This window comes from Mauremys mutica, chromosome 6 (genome assembly GCF_020497125.1).
Source record: "Mauremys mutica isolate MM-2020 ecotype Southern chromosome 6, ASM2049712v1, whole genome shotgun sequence".
NCBI lineage: Eukaryota > Metazoa > Chordata > Testudines > Geoemydidae > Mauremys > Mauremys mutica.
Genome location: NC_059077.1, coordinates 116,084,808 through 116,105,166, shown reverse-complemented (window position 1 = coordinate 116,105,166; position 20,359 = coordinate 116,084,808). Strand labels below are relative to the sequence as shown.

The 20,359-nt window shown below is 42.1% G+C and overlaps 1 protein-coding gene across 2 annotated transcripts in view; it reads left to right on the top strand.

The window, feature by feature from the left end:
• PALM2AKAP2 (PALM2 and AKAP2 fusion) overlaps positions 1-20,359 on the top strand; it is a 253,860-nt gene that overhangs the window by 32,013 nt on the left and 201,488 nt on the right. Inside the window, exon 5 of one of the 2 annotated variants that reach the window (XM_045020799.1) lies at positions 256-957. In XM_045020799.1, coding sequence (XP_044876734.1) covers positions 256-957 — 702 coding nt within the window. Of the gene's footprint in view, positions 1-255; positions 958-15,623; positions 15,688-20,359 lie in introns of those variants that run through there. The other variant, XM_045020800.1, reaches the window with a different exon arrangement.

The following is a 20,359-nucleotide window of genomic DNA, read 5'->3' as shown; positions in this document are numbered from 1 at the left end:
TTCTACACAGATTTAGTTGGAAGGATATCTTCTAGTTTACAGCAGGAGTGCCTAGCATCCAGTTCCATAAAGTACTGTATTGTAATAACCAGCTCTGTTCGCAGTACGCACCTCACTTCTAACGTAGAATGCTTGGCTCTTTAGAAATAGCTTCATAGGAAACGGGCACAGTAGTTTTCTCTGTCTGTTTGGCAATTAACCGTTCACTGGCTTTTTTTGTTGTAACATGCACTTCCTCTCTTGTTTTCATTCAAGCTTTGTACGCCATGGAAATTAATGTGGAGAAAGACAAACAGACCGGAGAGACCAAGATTCTCTCTGCATCACCTATTGGCCCAGAGGGGACCCATCAAAGAGGATTCAAAGTCTATGATGATGCTACCAAGGTAGTCTATGAGATTCACTCTGGAAGCACAGTGGTAGAAAATGGAGTACATAAATTAAGCTCAAAGGATGTAGATGAACTTATACAGAAAGCTGGACAATCAAGTGTAAGAGGAGGGTATGAAATGACTGTGTCAGCCAGGAATGTGATAGCAGATGGAAACCTTAGCCACGTGAAGGAACAAATGCTCTTCAAAGAGGCAAAATTAGAAATGGTACATAAACCTAGCAAGGGGAATTCTGGGAATCCTCAACACCAAGCAAAAATCTCTGGAGATGAAGTCCCAGAGGCCAGCATGGATCAACCAGTGACAATGATTTTTATGGGTTACCAAAATATTGATGATGAAGAGGAGACAAAAAAAGTGCTGGGCTATGATGAAACTATCAAGGCAGAACTGGTCCTCATCGATGAAGATGATGAAAAGTCCTTGCGTGAGAAGACCGTGACTGACGTATCTACCATGGATGGAAATGCAGCCGAACTGGTCTCCGGAAGGCCTGTGTCTGACACAACAGAGCCCTCCTCTCCAGAGGGGAAAGAAGAAATTCTGCCCATGGAACCAGTCCCAGGTACACAAAAGAAAAAGCGATGTCAATGCTGTATTATCATGTGACCACTTCTTCCTTCCCTGTTCTGAGCAGCACCTGCTCCATCACTTCCTTAGACCTCACTGTACTTCTAACTGCAATACTGTGAACTGGAAGTGAATGCCTCCATTGCCTTGCAGATGGGTTGCTTTTGATTTCTAGTTCTTCAGGAAGATGCACACACGAATATGATTTTCCCACCAAACATACTGTTTGTTTTTTAGTTTTTAGAGTGAGAGAGAAATGGGAACGTGAACAAATGTTTTCATATTTATTTGATTTTATATAAATATATATATATAAAGAAAACACTTTTTATATTTTACTTTATATATCTGGCAGGATTGATCAGATTCCCAGTGTTTTGTGGAAGTCTGAATTTCACAGTAGCCAGGTATGAGAGCCTTAAAAAAATCATATTTTAACATTATTTTATAGATTTTTGGGGTGGAGGGAGCATAGATCATTTTATCATTTTAATTTGCTAAAACTCAGACACACCCTTCTCAAAATGTTTGCATAATTCTGTTGTATATTAACTTTGGAGTTCATTTTGTGGCGTCAAAAAAATGCCATAGGCTATTTCTGCTTATTGGTAAAACCAAAAGTGGACCTTAATTATTCTTTCTAACAAATCACAAATGATGATTTTGCCTTATATAAATCTTCCAGATTACAGTATTGTGCATCTATTTTATCTCCTTAAATTACAGTGGAAATTACCTTGACATCAAAAACATCCAGCTATCACCACAAGTGAAATGTAGTTACTGATTTAATTATTTGCCTTTCAGTAACTCTGCCTATGTTTATTTATGAGATTTTTCTGCTGAACACCGGCATATGAGAGATACTATTTTTCTGTTTCCTTCAAACATGAATCATTTTACTGTCTGATCTTGCTCCCAGTGAAGTCAGTGGAAAAGCACCCATTGACCTCAATGGGAGAAATTACGGGTTCTCACTTTGTACTTCCTTTCAAAGAAGTATTTCTTGATACGTGGAATCAAAGTAAACCTATGTACGTACAGACCTAGGACCTGATCCTACCATCCTTACTCAGGCGAGGTTCCCATGGAAACACATTGGAGCTTTACCTGAGTAGATATTTCAGAAGGAAGGAAAGATTTCCAAAAGTGTCTAGTGATTTTGGATGCCTCATTTTTTGGGGGGTGGAGTGATGGGTGCTCCATTTGAGGCCCCTTAAAGCAGCTTGGTTTTCAAAAACTGTTCGCCTGTCCTCTGAAATTTCAGACCCTTCTCAAGCATCTCAAATAGAGAATCGAAAACACTGAAGCATCCAAAATCACTGATTGGTTCTAAAAGTCTTGGTTTTTAGATTCTACTATCTACAGCAGAAAAGAAGTCAACTTTTTCATGGCAAGACTATGGCCCTGATTCTGAACTAACTGGCACTGGTTTTACACCAGTGTAACTCCATTGACTTCAGGAGAGCTACTCCTGATTACCCCAGTACAAGCGAGAGAAAAAGCAGCACCTATAATTTTTGGTGGCTAAATATTTTCAAGCATGGTGATTATGTCAAAGTATCTTTGAAATTACCAGACTTCCCCCCACAAAAAAAGAAGGGGAAAAAACGACCCCAAAAAACCCACCCCTCTTTCCAGGCTGAGGTGGCTTCTATAATATTTCTACTCTTTCTTGGATGGTGTTTTTACCGCATTAACTATTCGTTCTAAACATCTGATTAAACAGTTCTTGCTCTGAACTCTTTTCTTTCTGTGCCAGTAAGAAACATTTGTTTGTGGTAGCTATTATATGAGACATACAAAAAAACAAAAACAAAAGGAAAAGAAAGGAAAAAAGAAAAGAAAAAAAGGGACTTATGCTATTCCAGTTAGCCTTTAATAGCAAACTCTTACGTAACCTTTCACAGCCATCCAGTTGGCCCTTAGTGAAAGGCAAGTGGAGACTAGCAAATGGTAGCCACACACACGTGGCTTCTGCTGAAATCATACTAGCTGACATAGTCACTGCTGGTATTGGGAATATACCACAGGCCTGATGTAAAGTTCACTGGATGTCCGTTAACATCAGTGAGCATATGGATCACAACCTAATTGAAATGTTGGAAATCTGCAAAGTATTACTCTAGAGCTCCAGCAAGCTTGCATGATTAACAGGTCATTTTTATCAGAAAAAAAGTTGTGGTGATCCCGTGAGTACATCAGCATGCCTGGTGGCTAACTTTTCCGTCCTGGAAACCTGACAGCCTCGTTTTTCAGAGGTGCTAATCACTCTCAAGTCTCACTGGGAACTCATATAAGCTGTCCTTATACCTCCCTGCAGTCACATGCTCCCTCATCACATGATCCTCCTTTGCCCATTACCTGGGATGTGATTCCCTTGAAAGTCCAGACACACTGGGGCATGCATGTACCCCAGGACTAGTGCACTGTTATAATCACATAGTCAGTGGGAGCTACAGGTATATAAGAAAGAGAGAAGTGAGTCTTTATTGGTTAGAAGTAGAGCACAAGCCTTGGACTTTTATTTCTAGGGTGACCAGACAGCAAGTGTGAAAAATCAGGACAGGGGCTGCGAGGTAATAGGACCCTATATAAGAAAAAGCCCCCAAAATTGGGACTGTCCCTATAAAATTGGGACATCTGGTCACCCTATTTATTTCTCATACTGCCAAAAAGCTATTGTTCAGTTAGTGCAAACTAATATTTAATGTCCCTAAAGACCAGTTGTGTGGCATTCATTCGTGTGGACATTGTGGTTAATGGGCCAGTGTTAAAGTAGAAAAGCCAGGGCTTTTTGTAGATAACTTAGAAGGGTCTTTTACTTCCTGACCAAAACTGCTTCCCTGACTGAGGGGAATAAATAAGAAGAAAGAAAAAAAAACAGAGAGAGAAAAAAATGTTCCACCTAAACTCATAGGGTTAAATCTTCAGCTATACTGATTTACCCCAGCTGGCCCGAATATTTTTAGTTCTTAGCATTGTCTTATTTAGCAAATCTCACAGCATCATCTGGCTGCTGGATTTTTCATTTTAACCTCTTTTCATTAAGCTGCAGCCTACATCGAGAAGTGCAACACGTTAACATAGGCTAATGAATGTAAATAGGGTTTCCATGGCTTCTTTGAGCTTCAGACTAGGTTTATTCCCCCCCCCCCCAACACACACACACCCCCCTAGATATTCTATAGCCTGCGGAAATATGTGCACAATCAGACACAAAGCAAAGGGTCCACTTTCTGAAAGAAGCAGAGAGATATTTCATATTGAGACTTCATACGATGGGAGTTTTTGGTTTTGTTTTAAACAAGCTCCCTGTCTCTGATTAACTTAAGAGGCTTGTGTTCATTTGCAATTTCAGCATGAAAAGATATCTACAAACAAACAGAGTTGGAAATGGTTCTGTGACAACATTTTGCCACAATAAACTGTTCGCCTTAACTTTTGTAAGAAAAACAAAAAAACCTACTAACTTTTCAGTGTATCTTTTCCTAGACTGAGAAAAAACACAAAACGAACAAACAAAAAAATAGCCTGTGGAACTCTTTTATATTTTATATTTTCTAAATTTCTACAGATTTACTTTGCATGTCATGCCCAGTTTTCATCGAGGGACTATTGTCTGGCAAATCACTGCAACTTTTTTTAACAATGAAGAAAAAACATACAAAATCATGAAACACATTATTCTTAGTGGCCAGGCCATTCCTTTTAATTATAAGGACATCAATACAGAAAGGAAAGAATTACAGGGTTGTTTTCTTTTTTTATTTCCTGTGGCTGATGTACTGTATGCTATATGTTTACAGAACTCTTCTGGTCTGCCTTTGTGATGTTCTCTAAATGAATGACAAAAGAGGCATGATGTGCCATTTGACAGTTTGCCTTAGCACTCTTTCATTTTTCTTCGTCTTTTCAGTTTTTTCCCAACATTGCAGGCTGTATTCCAAAGCTGTATAAAACACAACATTATCTTTCAATCCCCATAGTCCTATTAGAGTATACAAGCCCTTCTCAATTAAGCGACTGGAGTCCAGTCCATAGAGGTGCAATATAAGGCCCCAGTCCTGAAAACACATACGCATGCGCTTAACTTTTCTGTGTGAGGAGTCCCCTTTTAATCAATGGAACTCCTTGCCGTAGTAAAATTACTTACGTGCCTAAGTGTTTTCAGGATCAGGCCTAAAAGCTTAACACAGGGTGTAGGTTGGGCATTATTTGTGTACTCACTCCGTTTTATGCATTGCAGAACGACCCATTACCGGTGTGATCCTGAGATGTGTTGACTGCTACAGCTCCCATTGACAAAAACTGTTGCTCACCATCTCATAGGATCATGTCCTGATTCAGTAGCACTGTATGATATTGCTACCATTGCACTTGTAATGTTGAATTAACACCCACTGGAACTTTACTGAAGACTCTTCTGACAGTTTCTCCCCATTCTGTTCACGTTAACCAATGGCTCAGAGGTTATCTCAATACTGAAAAATAAACTGTGAGCAAGTGACTTTTAGTGGGAGCATAAGGATGGCATACAAAGGTGCTTGCGAAATGAAGGGTTCTTACTTAGGTGTGCATTACCTCTTCATTTAGTCTCACCTTCAAGTTGCATATTCTGAAAATAAGAGACAATATAATAGAAAACGTAGTATTTTACATTTGTGTATTTTTTTAAGGAATCATATTTTTATAAGGAAATACAGATCCTGACTGGGGATTGAATTTCAGAATATAGTCATACCCATGATACTGAGTCTCTTGGAACCTTTTTCATGATAATGCCCAACTTCTTGGGACCTTTTGTAGAGCAAACCTCACTCTTAGATCTGAAAGCAGGTCACCAATTCTTTTTTAAGAGAAATGTTGGGTAGTAAACATTATGGGACGTTATAAACCCGATCAAGTCAATCAGTTTATACCATAGACAAATATGACCCCAGGTCTTCAACAACTAGATGAAAGAGATGTTTTACAACCTCATATTTTGTGTCTAGTGAGCCCTCATAGCAGCTAATAACTCCCTGTTGTTAAAGAGTGAGAGAGAAGTGATTGAAAAAAGGGCAAAAAGGATGTGATTTTTTTCCCAATTTTTCCCCATTTTACTAAATTTGACATTTACCAAATGTCAGAAACTTGAAAAATGTTGACCACGAAAAGTGGGGGGAAATAATTCAGAAAAATATGGATTTTTCCCATTTGTTTTTTGAATGTTGAATTTTCAAAATTCAGTAAATTTTGACCAGCTGTCTCTATATAACGACAAATTCAGGAGTTGCTCAGTCTATGCCGTGTCAGATATTTTGGTGTCAGGAGTAACTTTTAGCATTGAGTTTCAATGGTAGGTCACTGGCAGTGGAACCCAATAAAAAACATGGTGTTCGACTTTAATTTTTGTACGTAAACCAGAAAGTTGTGAACTATGATTGCTATAAAGCTTTAAACTATGAATGGATTATCATTTAAACTGAAAAGAGTGTAAATCCATCATGTAATATAAACGTATAATATAATATATAGCTTGTATATATTGAGAGGAATGCATGAGATCTTAAAAATATCCCACTTGTATTTAAAAGGACAGACAAAAATGCTGAACACACAAGTTTTCAGATAAACTCTGTTTTCACCCCACCCCAGCCTACCCCTGTGTTCCCTATTTTTGTTGTTCCTTTCTGGAAGAGAACCCTTTGCCAATATACGTTTGCTTCAAGAAGGCCTGCAGATCAGCAATCTTACTGTTATGCCAGTCTCCCGCAGAGGCGCCCTGTCTAGCAGGAGCGGGCAGCCTTCCTGGCGTGTGAGATTTTAGACTTTTCTAAACCCTTTCTTGGGTTTGCACAAGAAGGTTTTGTTTGTAAATTGGCTTTTCCTGCTACTTAAACCCACATTTTTCTCAAAGGATGATTCAGATTTTTTAAGGTCTTGTCTACATGAGAAAGTGAACCAGTTTAACTAAATCTATTTAAAAATTGGTCTAAACCAATGCAAACCCCAATTTGGATGCACTAATACCAATTTAATCTTTTCCTATATCAATTTAATTTACACTGGTAAATTACTGACTTGGGCCCTGATCCTAACAAGCTACCCAATAGGTCCCAAGGCCTAAAGACTTACCCACAGGCATAACTTCATGCACACAAGCAGTCCCCTTTAGTTCAATAAGATTCCTCGCAGGGGCAAACACTTGCATAAATGTTTGCAGGATTGAGGCCTTAAGCTATACAGATATGAGCAAGAGTTAAACTGGTGTAACCGTGTCTACTGCAGGTATCTGCACTGCTTTAACTAGATTGATTCTTACGTTGATTTAGGGAAACTGGTTTACTTTTCTAGTAGAGACGAGGCCTAAGACGTGTTCTTTTAGCTGACAGGAAGTCTGTACTATGTACCAAGGTTAGAAGAACTCCTTCTTCTCCCTGAGCCCAGCTCAGAAAGTTAAGCTGTCATACAACGGTGGCCTGTAAAATACACACAAAAGCATTATATAAAATATTGAGAGAAAGAGTTGGGAATTTTCCATTAGATTATTCCCCCTCACCATCTCTGCTCTTTTTTCCCCACTCTCTCTGTCTGTCACTCTCCTCCGTTGTTCCTCCTCTTCCCACCCCCTGCCCGCCTTCTCTGTTCACAGTCTTCTCTAAGCAGAATGAGAACCTCATAAGTTAAGAGTTGAAAATCCAACCCCCATGCTGTTCAAGTAGGTCCTGAATGGCATGGGCCCATCCCTAGTGCTTAGGCTGGGTCTACACTACAGACCTTACGGAGGCACAGCTGTAGCACTGCAGTGAGGTCTCCTATGCAGCTGCTCTATGCCGACAAGAGAGATTAAACCACCTGCAATGAGCAGCAGTTGCTATGGTGGCGGGAGAGCGTCTCCCACCAGCATAGCACTGTCCACACCGGTGCTTTTGTCAATTAAACGTATGTCCATCCGGGGGAGTTTTTTTCACACCCTTGACTGACAAAAGTTTTACGAACCAAAGTGCTAATGTGGACAAAGCCTTAAATGCCATTGGGTAAGTTCTGACCTCAGCGACACATGTACAATCCCATTGACATCCATGGGGTTGTAAGCGTGTACGGGACAGTGGATACCATTAAAATCTTGCCATTTTTACCCATTCTTAATTAGAGAATGCCATAAATAGCATGGTACAAACCAATACCCTGGTGTACTGAATGTCAACATATTAGTGCCACCCACTATAAATGAGAGAAAAATCTGGCCCCACACTGCTCCTTGGAAAGTTCTGCAGATATTGTCAGTCAAAGGAAGGAGCAAAAGTAAAACTTAAAATCCATCACTGACTGATCCAACTTGCGAAAGGCCCTGCTCCCAAACCCAGTCACTGATTCTAACAAGCACCGGTATTCGAAATGGTTACCACTGCTGTCAGAGTCGGGCAGCTACGCAACAGAGAAGATCTATGCAACCGTCGAAAGCCCCCATTCAGCAGAGTGCTTATGACTTAAGCACATGCTTAAAATGAAACACATGCTTAAGCTCACTGCTGAATAGGGACAGACTTAAGGACATGTTTCAAGTTCAGCGCCTGCTTAAGTCTCGAGCGCTTTTCTGAATCAGGCCTCTAATTTTGTCCTGTCCTTTATAATTAAGGATGTGGGGTACTGCTTATAGGCAGATGCAGGACACAAATCCATTTAAAAGCATTTTCCTTTTCAGTGACAACTGTGTCTCAGGGCAGACAAGCAATGTCAGGTCAGAACAAGGACAAAACCGCATTTCCTGCCCCTCCCCCTCTCACGCCCACATATAAATACATTATTATTTCAGGGGTCCAAGAAAATGTTGTGTAAAATGCAGCTTTTATGGTGAATGTAGGTTGTGGATGAGCCCTCCCCCCCAGCTTTAGTTGCCCACTTTCTTTGTGAGCAAATGTAAATAAAATCCCATTTCGTTAGGGGGGGGGGGAACTGTTGTGCTAACACTGGATTAGAATTGCTGGGATCGCTGCTGTACTTTGTAACCTGAAGTGTACTTTTTTGACTGTTATGTTTTCTTCAGATTTAAAAAAAGAACAAAAAATAAACCAAGAACACTGCCAGCAACAGCCAGGCTGTAACTGTGGCTTCTCTCTTTTTTTTCTCTCTGTACAGTATGACTAGTAAATAAATCTGCCTTTCCACTGCGCCTACCTCTGTGTCTTTGTGCTGTGTTTCTCTCTCACTCCTACTCTTCACGACACTCTGTGATCTCCAGAACATACTGCAGCGGAGCAGCCGCACTCCCTAAAAGAATTCAAGTACTAACCCCTCCTTGGTGGGTTTTCTCTCCCCTCTTGTGCCCTGCCGCGGCTCCTGCTACTCCTCTTTGATGCTTCACCACATAATTAACTCCTTGTACCTGTTACTGTGGCATTTTTCTTTTCCCTTTTCTTTCTTACAAGATACTTTGCCTGCAACTCCATAGACCCTATTGGTTGTAAGATCACATAAGCATTTCCCTGTTTGTGGAAGATAAAGACTCGATTTTAATCAGTGAGGTAATACACCACTACCCCGATATAACGCTGTCCTCAGGAGCCAAAAAATCTTACCGCGTTATACGTGAAACCGCATTATATCGAACTTGCTTTGATCCACTGGAGTGCGCAGCCCCTCCCCCCCGGAGTGCTGCTTTACCGCGTTATATCCGAATTTGTGTTAAATCGGGTCACGTTATATTGGGGTAGAGATGTACATCAGAAATCAATTTCCTGACCAGGGAATGTTCTCCGTACAATATATTTAAGTCCCAAGAATAAACGGTAACAGGACTTGGGCAGTGTCCAAATCAGTAGACTATTATTTTCTTCTAGGGCTTACCATGAGTGTGTCCACCCTATTTTTAGATGAAAACTCAACCCCTTGTTTTATTCTCAACTCCACGTTTTATTTATTTAGACTTATAAAATTGCTCAGGAGGGTGCCTTCTCCACATGCTTTCGGTCTCCTTGATATAACTTTAGAATGCAGCACCTAAGCACTGCAATTTAAAGTAATCCCCTCCTCTGATTCCCCACCACTACAACTACAAGCCTTGACCTCCTCACCCTCCCACCCCTGTTTTCAAGTGCCTGGGCGAAAAGATGAGCCTTGCAACATTGCGGGTGTTTATTTGTCCCGTAGTGTCACATTACAATTTCCATTTGAGGGATAAAATGGACTCTGTGACCTTTACCAGGCTCCCTGTGGTCACTGCTGATAGATAAAAGCTGAACTTCAAGGGTGGGTTGAGTGGGGAGAGGGAAAGGATTTGTGTCCCTTTCTGCTGCTTTATAATACAGACCAGAAAGGTTTGGTTGTGAGGATTTTTAATGTTGGTTTTCCTGTGCTGTTTTTAACATGAGACCTTTAGATCTGGACTACCATGGAAGGCTCTGTGGATTGCTGGAGAACTGGTACATTTAGGACATTTGAGTTATCAAAGAAGTGAGATCTGGTTAACGGAAAAGTGATTTTTGGTCACTGTATTAAAAACGCCCTGTTTAACACAAACATTTATAAGAAATGGTCTCTTCAGTTAAGGCCTGAGAAATCTCTGAGTCCACATATCTGAGTCATCCAAGAAGTCCTCTGACACAAGCAGCCAAAGAATGGTTGGCAACTCCTGTTGGTACTAAGTTTTAAGCCAGAAAACAGACAAGCAAAAGGCACACACCACATTGTTCCCCTTTCCGAGTCACCTTAAAAAGACAGTAACATTTTTTCACTCTCATAGCAAGTAGGAGAAAAGAAAATGCTTACACCTTCTAATTGATTTGGGCGACACTCTTTCTACTCTTCTTGAGTAGCCCGATTGACCTCAGTGGGATTACTCATGGTGCATTCCGCATGAGCAGGGTTACCACAATCTGAGCCTTGTCATTCATGTATAGCTATTACCAGAAGGAAGCAGAACAGTAAACAAAGTATTAGTTTAACTTGCTTGCTTGCAGTATGGGTTACTACTGATACAATAGAATATTTAAAGTAGTGATACTCAGACCTTAATGGTTCGGGAGCCAAATTAGCAATCAACATTATGACAAAGAGCCACAGTACTAGGAATTCATTGTTTCATTTAGTGTGTGTGTGTGTGTGTGTGTGTGTGTGTGTGTGTGTGTGTGTGTGTAAAATATATATATAATTCTCACAAGAAAATAACTGACCAAGTATTATTTTATCAACTATAACTGGTTAATAACATAGTAAAAGCATCTTGACTGGTTAATCTCACACTGTTTTAATAGCATGTGCTGCAAGGAGCCGCAGGAGACACATTAAAGAGCCACTTGCGGCTCCCGAGCCTCAGTCTGAGTATCACTGATCGCAAGGTGATTTAAAGATGGTTTGGTTGTAAAACTGGAAGACCGTTCTTAGATCTCCTCTGCACAACTTCCATGGGTGAGCTGTTACTGCACACTCCCAGCCTGCCCCTCTGTTGCTTTGCACACCCAGGTCTCGCACTGACTCCTTGATTCCATCAGGACCCTTTGTACTTCACACCATGCAACGTGGCCCTGACGTTCTTAGCATTACAAAGGGAAGCATCATCCGCTAGTAATTGTAGAAGCAGCAAAGAATCCTGTGGCACCTTATAGACTAACAGACGTTTTGGAGCATGAGCTTTCGTGGGTGAATACCCACTTCATCACATGCATCCAATGAAGTGGGTATTCACCCACGAAAGCTCATGCTCCAAAACGTCTGTTAGTCTATAAGGTGCCACAGGATTCTTTGCTGCTTTTACAGATCCAGACTAACACGGCTCCCCCTCTGATACTAGTAATTGTAGGAGAGAGAAAACACAGGATGAGAGTCGCAGCAGCATTTTGGGTGCTACTGGACATTCTGTTCTCTCCACTGTGTAGTTCTTCGGGGAAAAGTGAAATGAGAACAATGAGATTTTTTTCCCCCCTTAAGACTAAACCACATAATTTTTCCAGCTACCACAAAGGCTTGGTCCATGTTTCCAATACATTATTATGTATTACGTGTTGATAGCGTGCTCCATGCCGTAGAGAAGATAGTGGAAACATAGCCTGTTCCCTGAGGAGTTTGCCATCACAACAGAAGCACAATACAGCACAGACACGTGGACTCTTAGGGGACCGGGGGAGGACTCACCTATGACAGAATGAGGATCTTTTGCTTAATGGCAACTAACAGACCGTTGGGAGTGGAGGTGACTGACAATAACAGACTTCATGAATGATGTGGGGTTGGAGAAGATGTTTGAAAGGGAAAGTGGGCGGGAGGGTGTCACTGCACCAGCATTAGGGGAAGGGAGTCCCCAGCGTATGGGGCAGGAGGAACAGATGGCATGGAGAATTATACTTTGTCACTCCAAAGGAAAGGGGAGTTTTTTGTGAATTTGGGGGAAAGAATTGTTTCCAAATGAAAGGGAGGGAAAAGGGCTTCCCCGTTTAAAAAACGCTGAGCTCTCTCTCTCTGTCGATATAAGAAATGCTTCATATCTGAGTTCATCGAACACACAAAGGTGTAAGTCTGGATCTCCAGAGACCTGCTCCACCACAGAATTCCTGTGTGACTTTGGGCAAATCACATAGCTTCTCTGGCCCCCATATTCCCCATCTGCAAATGAGGATGATAAATCTACCCTGCTATATTAAAGATTGCGAGGGGATACTACAGAGATGGGCGCCCTACAGGTACCTAAGGTAACCAGAAAACCACGTGTAAAAAAACAGTGCCAGTAATCAGGATCAGAGACTCTGAACTCCTCCCCAGAGTGAGCTCCTTCCAGTTTTCTCTCCCCACAAGCAACATTGCCAAATTATGAAATATGGATTATTAAAAATGAACTCAGCAGCTTGCAGCAATCAGATGCAGCCTGTTTGGTACTGTTGGACAAAGAAGGGCTCTGGAATTGTTTGCATGCAGGAGGACAAGAAAAAAGACTGATTTCATCTCCCTTAGGAATCCCTAATGGGCCAGATCCTCAGCTGGGGTAAATTGGTGCAGCTCCACTGCCTGCAATGGAGCTATCCTGATTTACACCAGCTGAGGATCTGGCCCGATGCATATAATTCTAATCTTGTCATAGTACTGCTATTAACTCCTTGCAATTAAAATTAAAAAACCTGCATTAGCTTAAGTTTCCTGTAACGTTAGATCAAATAAAATATGCCCACTGTAGAACTGGAGCTACAAGAATAGTAACATTTTTACCACTGGAGAAGCTGACAGGATCCCAATCAATTCATCAGTGAAGCAGAGAAAATATTTCCTTCTACTGACCGATCTATGCAATTTTTTTAGCTAGAGCTAAATTTCCAGGCAAATGGTGAAAAGTGATGCTACAGTCAAATAGCAAGTGCATTAACTGTGCCAAATGTGTAGAAATGCGGTGTAAGATACCCCCCGCCGGAAATACGCAGTTATTGCTATTTCGCTCTACACCTCTATTACAAAAGCTGCTATTGATCATCTTTGGAACACAAGGGGGATTAGTGGACCAGGAGAAGTAACCCAGATCGGTTTCCATTCACACCAAACTGGGGAGAGAACAGAAATCATTCACTGTGGTATTACAGTGTTGCAAGTCTCTTAAAGCCTCAGCACCTGGAGTCATGTAATTATAGGAGAATCTCAGCTGACATTTGAAACAAAGACTAAGTTTCTAGCTCTCAGGGTTGCAGGGGAAAACTGGAAAACATGAATTCTAATTGAGTTTGTAAAGTCCTTGGGGCTTTTTGTTCTGTATTTGTACAGCCCCTAGCACAATGGGTCCTGCTCTATGACCGTGGCTCCTAGATGCTACCACAATACAAATGATAAATAATAACAACATAAAAGCCAGAAGGCAAATTAAAAGAATTCCACATTTTATTTATTTAAAATCTCATCATTTTTTAAGCCTGACTTGTGATTTTGTGGGGCCTGACTCATGCTTTTTGAACATGGAGTTGGCAATCGTGGTATTGTTTTATTTATTATTTGCATCCTGCTATGACTCACAAGGTGCTGGACACAGTTCAAATATGTATGCAAATACAGACCCTGCCCCCAAGAGTAGATCTCACACTTGCTAGGACTGCTATAGGGAAAGAAATTCAGTCTCTGTGATTATTGCCATCTTTTTAAATATTCTTTCTTTGGTGAGCATTTGAAATATATGACATAGTCAAGAACACAAGGAAAATCAAAGTCTGCTCTGATCCAAAGTCAACAGGAAACTTCATAGATTATGAGGCCAGAAGAAACCATTATCAGATCATCTGACCTTAAAGGTCCAACAGAAGTTAATGTGGATAAATGTAAAGTAATGCACACTGGAAAAAATAACCCCAGCTATACATACAATATGATGGGGGCTAATTTAGCTACAACAAATCAGGAAAAAGATCTTGGCGTTATCGTGGATAGTTCTCTGAAGATGTCCACGCAGTGTGCAGAGGTGGTCAAAAAAGCAAACAGGATGTTAGGAATCATTAAAAGGGGATAGAGAATAAGATGGAGAATATATTATTGCCCTTATATGAATTGATGGTACGCCCACATCTTGAATACTGCGTACAGATGTGGTCTCCTCATCTCAAAAAAGATATATTGGCACTAGAAAAGGTTCAGAGAAGGGCAACTAAAATGATTAGGTGTTTGGAACAGGTCCCATATGAGGAGAGATTAAAAAGGCTAGGACTTTTCAGCTTGGAAAAGAGGAAACTAAGGGGGGATATGATAGAGGTCTATAAAATCATGAGTGATGTGGAGAAAGTAGATAAGGAAAAGTTATTTACTTGTTCCCATAATACAAGAACTAGGAGCCACCAAATGAAATTAATGGGCAGAAGGTTTAAAACAAATTAAATGAAGTTCTTCTTCACACAGTGCACAGTCAGCTTGTGGAACTCCTTACCTGAGGAGGTTGTGAAGGCTAGGACTATAACAGCGTTTAAAAGAGAACTGGATAAATTCATGGAGGTTAAGTCCATTAATGGCTATTAGTCAGGCTGGGTAAGGAATGGGGTCCCTAGCCTCTGTTCATCAGAGGATGGAGATGGATGTCAGGAGAGCGATCACTTGATCATTACTTGTTAGGTTCACTCCCTCTGGGGCATCTGGCATTGGCCACTGTTGATAGACAGGATACTGAGCTAGATGGACCATTGGTCTAACCCAGTATGGCCGTTCTTATGTTCTAACAGTGTTCAGTTTTACTGCCAGAGCTTGCAGCCTGGTCCTCTGAGGCCATAAGCAAGAATCACACCACCAGCCCACCTACTTAAAGTTAAGCATCTGTGTGCTTTCAGGACCAAGCCTTCATACTTTGTGCAACCCACTGAACTCAATGTGGCTGAGTGGGAAGTATGAAAGGGCAGAATTTGCCCCAGAACATAATAAATTAGACCCATAAGAGAGAAAGTTAATATTTAAATGAGTCTGGCAAAATTCTACTTGCTCAGAGCAAGTAACAGTTTGTTGGTGGGTAAGTGAAGTATGACGCTCTTGAGATAGGATGTATATAGCCAGCCCTAGCAATGTGGTAGACAGGAGAACTGAGCTATATTGGCGGGCGGGGGGGGGGGGGGGAAGTCCCACCTGACTTTGATGGAATGTCCTGGAGGGAGTGGCTGACAGCTGGTCTGCATTTGGGATGCAAGCCTTTAAAAGGAAGCGTTGGGAGCAGTGCAGGGAGGCCTTTACTTCTAGGGAGGGAACTGGGCTGTATAGATGCTGGTATGGGGGAGGAATCACTGTATGAACTGCCTAGAAGGTAAGAGACTCTATGATTACTGTGCGTTGAACTAAAAGGCTTGTTGTAATAGCATATGCTGTAATACCAGGGGTATTTGTGTGTTCTCTCTAGGGCAATGGTTCTCAGACTTTTGTACTGGTGACCCCTTTCACACAGCAAGCCTCTGAGTATGACACCCCCTCCCTTTGCTCCTTATAAATGGAAAAACACTTTTTAAAAAAAAAAGTTTTTAGCACTATTATAAATACTGGAGGTAAAGCAGTGTTTGGGGTGGAGCCTGCAGCTCGTGACCCTCCCCCTATGTAATAACCTCATGACCCCCCAATTTGAAAAACCCTGCTCTAGGGAATGTGTGACGTACAATACGGGTTTTAGCAATTATCTTGATAAAGGGCTGGCCTCCAGAGCTTAGGCCTAAGCTAGTGCTCTTTGTTTGTTTTTTGCGAGGTTATTTGTAATAGGTGACAGGGTAGCAACATAAGAAGCTTGACAAATTTTTAGTGTCTCTAAGTATCAGTGCCTCTCAAGCTATCTCAGAAGTTTACTAGAGTACCAATAGGACAGAGGCAAAATCTGTAGGATAAGGGATATTTCCAAAGACCAATCCTTACTGAAATGTCAGCAACATTAATGGAAACTGATAACCTTTGTATGGGTTATTGAATCCTCCCATAAAATGTGAGAAATATGTTCCCCAATCCAGCAAAGTATTTAGCCATGTGCTTAACTTTCTAAGCACGTGGGTAGTCACGTGAGACTATTTGTGCTTAACTTTAAATGCTAAAGTAATATGCTAAATTGGGGCTTATATCCATCCTCTAGGGCTTGATTCTGTAAGATGCTGAGCACTCTGGCCTGGTGCTAAGTATATGCTTCAAGTTAAGTATGTGTATGAGGGTTTGCAGGACTGGGGCTAGCGTGCTTGGCCCCTTACAGGATTGAACCCATATAGAGGATTTAAATCCTGCTGGAGCGGCTCTCCTCCTGTATGTTCTATGGCTCTTTTACAGCGCCCTTGGTTTCATCCTCATTACGCTCTACAGGACTCATGCCTACAAGAAGGCTGCTGACAAATTTAACTGCACTGTGAACAAAAATGGCCAAATACTTGTAGGTGCTTCCCTGGGCTTGGGGTGTGTTAAGCAAGCAGTACTCTCTCAATGCCCTGTGATGGTATGGCTGAAAATAGCTGCACCATCGTCCCCTCAACAGCGTCTGCGGTTGCTCGGCACAGCACTTTCTCTGAGGGAGGCCTGTATCGGCCGGGGGTCACCAGCGGCCAGTATAAACACCTCTTTATAAACCCCCGAATGGCGAGGCGTTCAAGTGAACGTAGCACGGCTGAGCTTTAAGAGACAAACACTAGGGCAGCGATGGGGAGCAGGGCTCTCAAGTCCCCAGAATGAATTGGATTAGGCTGGGCCCTGAATTATGGGAGGAAGGGGAGTTCTTCTCACTAACACCCCTCCCTGTAGCCTGACATTGTGGCACCTTCCTTGGCTGAGGACTGCTGGCGAGAAGAAATCTTTGGAAACCAGCCAAGTGGGGCTCCTAGTTTGGGGTGGGGGGACTGAGCATGCTAGCCACACAGCATCCTCAGTCCAGGGGCTAAACCCAAGATTCGAACTCTGCTCTCTGCGTGGTAATGTGGAACTAACTGCCTGGCTGCACCCCCACCCTCCTCAAGTAGCAATTTTCTTCCCTCCATTTGTTCACCTCTCCTCCTTCCATTCCTGGCTTCAGCCCCCTTCTTTGCCTTCACACGTGCATGCCTGCACGCTGCTACTCCAAGACCCACACAGACCCAGCTTTGGAATGGGAAGGATGGAGCTCAGCTAGCCCCATCAGCAAGCGCTGAGGGTCTGAGCCAACTCCCACGGTAGCGAATGGGAATCATTTCATCCTCCTGAATAGAAGCTGAATCACGTCACGAGTGAGCAGATGGGAGAGTGGGGGGGGGGTTGTCACCTCACACGCTGTGCTGCATCCGCCATTGCTATTGCTGAGCCTGGCCTCCCCAGAGCACTGTCAGGTCAGGAGAAACAGCAGCATGTGCCTTCATGTCACACACAAGGCCTAGGGAATGTTGAGCCCTCTTCCACAGGGCAGCCGGGCTCAGGGTTAGGAAGGTTTTTTCCCCAGTGACTCTTCAGTGTCCACAGCAGAGAAAACAAGAACGTTGAAGTGAGACTGTTTGGGCTTTGACTATAAAGTGGGTGGGGTAGAGGAATAAAAAGAAACCCGTTGTACAACAAAGTAGTGGCTTAGTCTGTTTTCTGAATGCATTAGCCTGGAGAGCTGGGAGAAGCCAGACATTATCCCAGTGAGAGAAGCATTAAGACTTGTAACCAGGAACCCCTTCATTCTAATCCCACCGCTGAGACACTCCACTGTTGCCATGGACAAGTCACTTAAATGTCCCACCTCAATTTCCCCATCCATTGAAAAGATGTGGGGCTCCTCCGCCTCTGATGAGGTTAATGTGAGGATTGGCTAATGCCTGTAGAGAGCTATTAAAAAAAATCCAAGTAATCGCATCTTGAGTCACAAATTAAGTGAGCCTATTGGCCTCATCCTATTCTGGACTGAACGATTTGTCCACACTACACAAACGTTACAGCCCAGTTCAGGAGAACTGGTGCTTTCCCTGCCAAGAATTCCCATTGTGGAATAGCAGGAGCATTGGTGTGCTTGGTGGGGATAAATGAGGACGCCTGGACACGCTAGCATACTATTGCAAGGCTGTTCAAACCTCACGCTTCGGTTTAACCAGTCCCACACTAGGAAAGGACTAGAAGGAATTTCCCAGCATTGAACAAGTTAGCTGGCTGCATTATATGGGGAAGAAGATTCCCCTTCTGCAGAAACATTAAGCACTGGCCACTCTGTAGCCTGATTTAGGGTCTACTGATCATATTAATTTGGATAATATGGGAACTTAATTTTATTTGATTTTAATAATAATAATCAATATTAATTAGTATGGGTTTTAGGCTCGCTAATCTGTTTGATCAGAAGATAAAAGTTCTTGTCCTGAATCAGGCTCCACAGAATTTACGAAGGACCCTCGGGGGTGTACCAGGAAGCTTACACTGAGACAGATAAAGCCTTAAAGACTTTTTATTAAAATCAATAATAGTAAGTAAATGGCAAAATAATCAGAGTTACAAAGTCACAATTGCATTACTGCTATTCAATAGATACATATGATAATATAGTATTGTATGCAACAAAGCTTTGGTTAATATACTCACACCCTTCCTTGATAACCTGGTGGTAAGAGACACAGGAACAGCCTTGCAGTTCAGGTTTCTCAATTCTTGAGTGAGGGATGCAGTGCTTAGAAAATGCTAAGAGCTATCAAAGCTGACTAGGGTTTACTTGACAAACTTAAATCAAACCTAATAAACTAAGAAGAAAATTTGGGGAAACCAAGCTTAGCCTAGTTCCCTTGAAACTTAAAGTTTAAGAAGAACAAGTACAGCCTACTAATAGCAGCAGTCATCGTAGGTAGAGAGAATAGAGTGGAGGAAGTAAGCGAGAATGGAGATGGAGTAAAGTCAGAACTGGAGCACTCTATTGAGGTGGGTTACCTCTTTTATAGGGCAAATGCTGGAAATTCTTATGCCCAAAGATCATTCCTCACCCACAGAAGTGTTAGGGTACACTTACCCCAGAGGCTAGTATGTATGTGCATATTGATGACAGGTATGTCCACACATCAGTCTCTTGTGGTGTACTTGTTAAGTCTGTGGGTACAACATTGAAACCCCCCTCCCATGCCATCCTTCATTGTCTATTGGTCTAAATAAAAGGTCATGGACATAGGCGTGGGTACTCATCTGTTTAGGTAACAAGATATAGGTCAACTTTGCTTTCTGAGTAAAAGGTCTTAATATAGATATTCTAACTTTGCCTTAGCTTAACATACAGGATATGGCCTATAGGTCTCTTGCATTACAGCCAAACTTACTTTAATACAAATCTGTAAACCTATTATAATAAAGCAAATTCTTAAACTATAAGAAAAGATGTATGCAAGCAAGCAGGTTAGTTCTATAGGCTACAATTCCCAGTAGCAGGATAGCAGACTACACTGACCAAGGATTTCATCTAGTATGGCAAACTTTTTTACATTCCCATTCCTGGTTCTAGCTGGTGCTGGCAGTAGGGATGGGTGAATGCCTCAGAGTCCAACGACCTCTGTAGGGGCATGATATTTGTATCTGAGTACAGGTTTCTTCTGATCCAGTTAAGCGTTTAAGAAGCCCCCCTTTTCACACAACCAGCCCTAAGCATTGATCCCCCCCAACCAGCACTTATCTTTAGTTGTCTTTTAAAGACAGGTCCATTGGCTTCTACATCTCCCTTTCTCACCTTCAACATGTGGCTGGCTGACCTCCTCCCAGATCATGGTGGGGGAGGGGAGTGACCAGATGGTCCATTTTATTTCTTCAATGTGAGGCCTCAAAGTAGGCCCCCTCTTCCCCAAATCTACCTCATAAGCATTCTTTCTGGGAGGGCTGGCCTGCCTACCCTGACATCCTGTCAGAAATTCGCTGGCAGGTCCTGTTTCAACATCAGAAGCTGAGGTAAATCCCAGCATGCAGTAGGGCATGGGGAAAACTGCTTCTCCTTCTCAAAGCCAAGGAGAGGTAAGTTGGAGGAGAACCTTGGATTTACTGGGGAC